Source organism: Homarus americanus, unplaced genomic scaffold, assembly GCF_018991925.1.
Source record: "Homarus americanus isolate GMGI-L3 unplaced genomic scaffold, GMGI_Hamer_2.0 scaffold32959, whole genome shotgun sequence".
In the NCBI taxonomy this organism is placed as follows: Eukaryota; Metazoa; Arthropoda; class Malacostraca; order Decapoda; family Nephropidae; genus Homarus; species Homarus americanus.
This window is the reverse complement of record NW_024730659.1, coordinates 479-5,757: the sequence shown is the minus strand read 5'-3', so window position 1 is coordinate 5,757 and position 5,279 is coordinate 479. Positions and strand designations below refer to the sequence as shown.

Below are 5,279 nucleotides of genomic sequence, written 5' to 3'. Positions count from 1 at the left end.
ATATAGGAGATATTCTGAGGTCAATAGTAATTACTTTTTACAGTACAAAAATGCCTGAGTACAATACTGTATGAAAGAAAAATATTGGAATTTTCTGATAAAAAGGGGGTTCTGGACCCCCAGGACTCCTCTGGATCCGCCCTTGCGTGTGACCCACTTGGACTTACCCAACCTTAGTTAATGCCCAAGTGACCCACCGCCACATAGCAGTTAATCCATCAAACAAACTGCGCCGAACTTGGCCCGTAAACTCACACAAGTTAAAGTGTTTATATTGTTGACTATATATACTTATTTCACTTCTTTTATTGGGGAGGGGGGGAGGGGGGCATCCCCCTACATTCTTGTGTAAGGTGAAGCGCAGAAGCGTTTACAGCGCCCAACAGGGAAGCATGCTACTAAGTTCATGCTTGCCTTTATTTCTCAAGAGTTAAGGGCGTAAAAGACTGAAGAGTCAAGGGCGTAGAAGCCTGAAGAGTCAATGGTTTATGTCTAAGCAAGTTATTGGAAGCTCCGACAACTTGTCCCTGAACACGAATTCGCAACTATCGATTTACAGCAGGTACCTACTTTGCTGCTAGGTGAACAGGGACTAAGGGAGGCTGGGAAGTGTGTCCGGACAACTTTCCACTGGCCCGGGAATCAAACCAGTGACATCTCGCTTGCGAGGCAAGATCGGTACCGTTCTACCCACCGGCTCCCCCTAATTGTTTCACTGTTACATTTTCGTATTTATTTACTCTTAGGTGATAAGACAGTAATGAATTTTGTGTGACGATAATTCTTTTAATAAATATTGTTTTACTCACCAAAAGCTGGCTGCATCTACCTGAACCGCGGGCCATACTCAATATAATTTCTCAATCACTTCACGGGCTGCACAAAGACATGGTTCGGACCGCATGCGGCCCACGGGCCGCGGGTGACCTATGCCTGCTATATAACATGTGATGATGTAAAGATGACTAAATTTCTACACCAATTCTCGCGTTTTTCAACGACACAGAAATAAGAGAAATTCAATTATTCCACCACAATTATGTTAGCAAAATATAATTTCTAATATTCTCCGAGAGAGCGTCCTCAGCTTATTGCGTCAGAAGCTTCTCTCTTTATCAACTTGATTCATTTCGGTCAATTTTATTTGTTTCTGTCATACGAGATAAAAGTTATTTGTACATTTTACCAACACAAGAGAAACCCTAGACTTAAACTGTTTATTTTTAATACCAGCAAGTATATGTTTATCTTAATGGATACATATATAAGTGCATAAATCTACATGTGTGTGTGTGTGTGTGTGTGTGTGTTCGAATGGTCTGAAAAATTCCAGATGAAATTCAATGTGGACAAATATAAAGTACTCAGTCTAGGAGATGTAAACAGAGAAACCAGATGCCAGATGAACAACGATGTTATAGAGAAATCCGATTGCGAGAAAGATATAGGAGTAATGATAAGTTGGAATCTTAAGCCAAGTAAAGTACTTGGGTTCATAACAAGGAGGTCATACTAAAACTACAGCATATCATTCGCTTGTGAGACCTCACTTGGATTACGCAGTTCAGTTCTGGTCACCGTATTACAGAATGGATATAGAATCCCTAGAAAGAATTCAGAAGGGAATGACAAGACTAATCCCGGGCATTAGGAACCTTGAATACAGAGACAGGTTAAAGCATCTTAATTTGCACTCCTCGAGAGACGTTGAGTGAGGGGCGATATGAAAGAGGAATATAAATAGAAGGCAGGTCAAAACAAAGGGGTCATTACAAAGGTACTCAAACCATCCAACCAGGAGCAAACTCGTAACAATGGTTTTAAATTAAACAAATTTAGATTTAGGCGCGAAATAGGTAAACATTGTTTTGGAAATAGAGTAGTGGACGAGTGGAACAAGTTACCAAACATCATCATTAACGTGAATACGCTGGATCGCTTCAAACACAGGTTGGATGGTTTATGAGCAATAGGGGTTGGGTGTAAATGGGACTGCCCAGTCTGGGCCAATAGGCCCGCTGCAGTTTCCTCCATTCGTATGTGTGTGTGTGTGTGTGTGTGTGTGTGTGTGTGTGTGTGTGTGTGTGTGTGTGTGTGTGTGTGTGTGTGTGTGTGTGTGAATTTTAAATTTTCAATTTTTCTGCGGACAGCAGTTAGTTTATTGTGTACCCCATACTCATCCTGTGAGCGGTAATGCAAAAAGGATTACAGAGTATAGGCCACAAAGGGTGTTTATCGGACCCCAGTGATTTTTACAATATGGCATTGAATTTTCAGAGTATTCACACATACATTGTTTGTGTAAGTCGGTACATAGAATTGGGATTCGGTACTTGATGCGAAGTGTGGATACAGCCTTAATATATCTGCTATCTTGTCATCAGAGATAAAGTGCTTTGCCATTGCATACACAGTGTCCTATAAGATACTATGTTTTCATAGTCTAAGACGTAGTGTTGGAGTGTGTGGCCATATGTCTGGCAGCACACTTTACATTTAGTTTTGTTCACATCTGCCTGAGGGCATACTGCCTGAGGTACTTATATCCTAACCTTAGTTTAGGGGTTACAACATCTTGTAATCTAGAAATTGTGTTACTTGCTCCGTATACATGTTTTACTTGATACATCTTATCATGGTAAACAATTGATTGACTAGTGCCTGTTTGCACATGTCTACTGGCTTCAAATTTATCAGTAAGTTCTTTTCTGATTACAGTTTTTAAGGTTTTCTTTGACATTTCTAGATTGTATTCAACATTGTTATTATTGGACGCGAGTTTAGCTAAGGCATCAACTCCATCATGTACATTAATGCCTATGTGAGAGGGGATCCACAACAGATTGATCCTGATACCCCCGTCAACAAGACACATATACTTGTGTGTGGCTTCAAAGACAAGCAGGTGACACTCTGAGTTTAGTGTATCAAGAGCATGTAGTGAGGATAAGGAGTCAGTGTTAATAAGACTGCCAGTAGCAGTGTCTTCAACAAGTTTCAGAGCTGTGTGTATGGAAAATAGTTCAGTCTGTAGAATGGATGCAGAGTTACTAATTCTAACTCCTCTTTCTTTTACATTACCGTTAGGCTGAGTCACAATGGCAGCACTTCCAGCCCTCCCACAGACAGTGATAAGAGAGCCGTCAGTGTAGATGGTCTATGTGATGTTATTTTCAGTCTGTAGATTATGTATACGTTCAAGAGCTCTCACTATGGCGGTGTGTTGGAGATAAGGATTATGTGTGATCAGTCGTTTAGGCGGGTACGTGGGTGTTATGATGTCGAAGGGAACTGTCCGCAAGGGTGGATGGAAGCGCAGCTGTGTCTCAGCTTTGTGTGTGTGTGTGTGTGTGTGTGAAAATCACATCATAAAATTCTATGGCACGACTAGTTACTTGCTTGTAAGAAAGTCTCTAGACAATGCAAGAACGTCCACATTAACTGAATCAGAGGGCTAAGATTGAGGACTTGTTGATCGTCTAGTTGGCCTAATTTCTCAGGACTACACTAACCTGGAGGGGATGGCAAAGTTAATGATCTCTTCATCTGTCCAGTTGGCCTCCACCAAAGGCACCATGTGGCACCAGTAGTTGGGGGTGGCACCCAAGAACTGGTAAGCGAGCCCATTCAATAGCGTCGTAAACGTACCTGCAAATATTGAAAAATAAATGTTTCACTGTACAACTAATATAAATAGTCTCTTTCCCAAGGTGACATTATTAGTTTACTACCTAAATCAGGGTTTTTAAGGTGGGGGTCAGTTGAGGTTTTCTGGAGGAACCGTGGATTGAAAGCAAGCAAGGTAAGCTAATCTTGCAAAGCTACTTTTACCGCAACTGTATTATTTTGAAGACGTACATATAATCGTATGGACGGTATGGATTTATCATAATTTCGAAATCATTTTCCTCTTTGTATTAATTTTTAGCAAAATAAACCTTTATCATAATTCTGGAATTAAATTTTCAAAATGTAAATAAATCTGAAAATCTCAAAAGTTAACAAACGGAAAAGCTACCCATATGCCTGATGTTCCTGTATTGCATGTTATACCGCCAACGTTTTTAGTCGTGTGGGTTTGGAGAAATTTTTGCGTGTTGGGCGGTGTTTGATCTAGGTCCGTAGTTCTCAGCCTTTGTCTCATTCTTCCCTACACGTACTTTAGTAGTGCAACTGGGTAATATTCGCCTCAAGGACTTTATTAACACCAGCAGTCAGACTTGTATTGTACTGACAAGCACCTTCGTAAATTTCCACCTCAGCAGACGCCTGGTTGGAATCAAGGATCATTTACCTGAGTTTTATTGGCAGACAGTGCCATTGTTGGACTCCCTTATACACCCTGTGTATCAAATAGTAAAAGAATTTAGTACTCACTGGAGATTTTTTGACAAACTTTTCGTGTAAACTTTCAAATGCTGTTCCGCCTACACCTTTGTTTTTCGTGCTTTGTTAGCCATAACTCGCCATCTCAACCATGCAGGATCACTTTCTGACTAACTACACAATCTCCATAATTACCAGGATTCACTATGACAAATACACAAATGGAAGACTGAGTAAAATAATGAATCTGATTTTCCCTTGTTTATGATAAATTGACGACCCTAGTACTTTACTGTCTATTGTGGGGTCATCTCATCCCCTCTATCTTTCTCTCGAAGTGAGAGACAATACAAGTACAGTCGGGGTCAAGAGTTCGCTCCCTCCCAAAGTGAAGCAATATTGATCTCAAATGAGAAAAAGAGCACATCCAGGGTAAGTAGGCTCGTGGAGCGAACTTTTGCCCGCGACTGTATAGGCAAAATACATGTGAGGTAACAATCAGAACAAGTTGGAGGTTAACAGTAGTAGAAAAAACGAACAGAAGCAGGCAAGGACAATGACGGTGAGGTTCCAGCGGCCGGTGGAGCCTGCCAGCTCCTGCAGGTCGTCCAAGCTTCTCACTTCGTCGCCCCTATCCTTTTCGCCATCCTGTTGGCTGCCCATCGTATCCAAACCTACCTCTTCCTCCTTCTTCCTTGCGTTTCCACCAACCATACTGGGGTCCACATTATCCTGCAGGTGGACAACCTATTAGTCACATGAAACGTTAGAATTATTAGATTTTGAATGCCCTATGTGCAACATCACAGGACAGAGGATCAATAGGCCTGAACTGATGTGTCTATGCTATTTTTTAAGCAATGATTCGGTTGGCCAATCATCACAGTTGAAGGGAGTACACTAGCTACCAAGGCCAACAGGCTGACTGATGCGTTATAACATAAGTTAGTCTA

General features: G+C 41.3%; 1 protein-coding gene across 1 annotated transcript; it reads right to left on the bottom strand.

Moving 5' to 3' along the window:
- Positions 1 to 3,512: 3,512 nt before the first annotated feature.
- Positions 3,513 to 5,058, bottom strand: LOC121867072 (steroid transmembrane transporter SLC22A24-like; the record flags this gene model as incomplete). The annotated part of the gene is given in 2 exon segments (XM_042366828.1): positions 3,513 to 3,648; positions 4,866 to 5,058. Coding segments are annotated over 2 exon segments (311 nt in total), but the record flags the coding sequence as incomplete, so codon positions are not given.
- Positions 5,059 to 5,279: the final 221 nt, after the last annotated feature.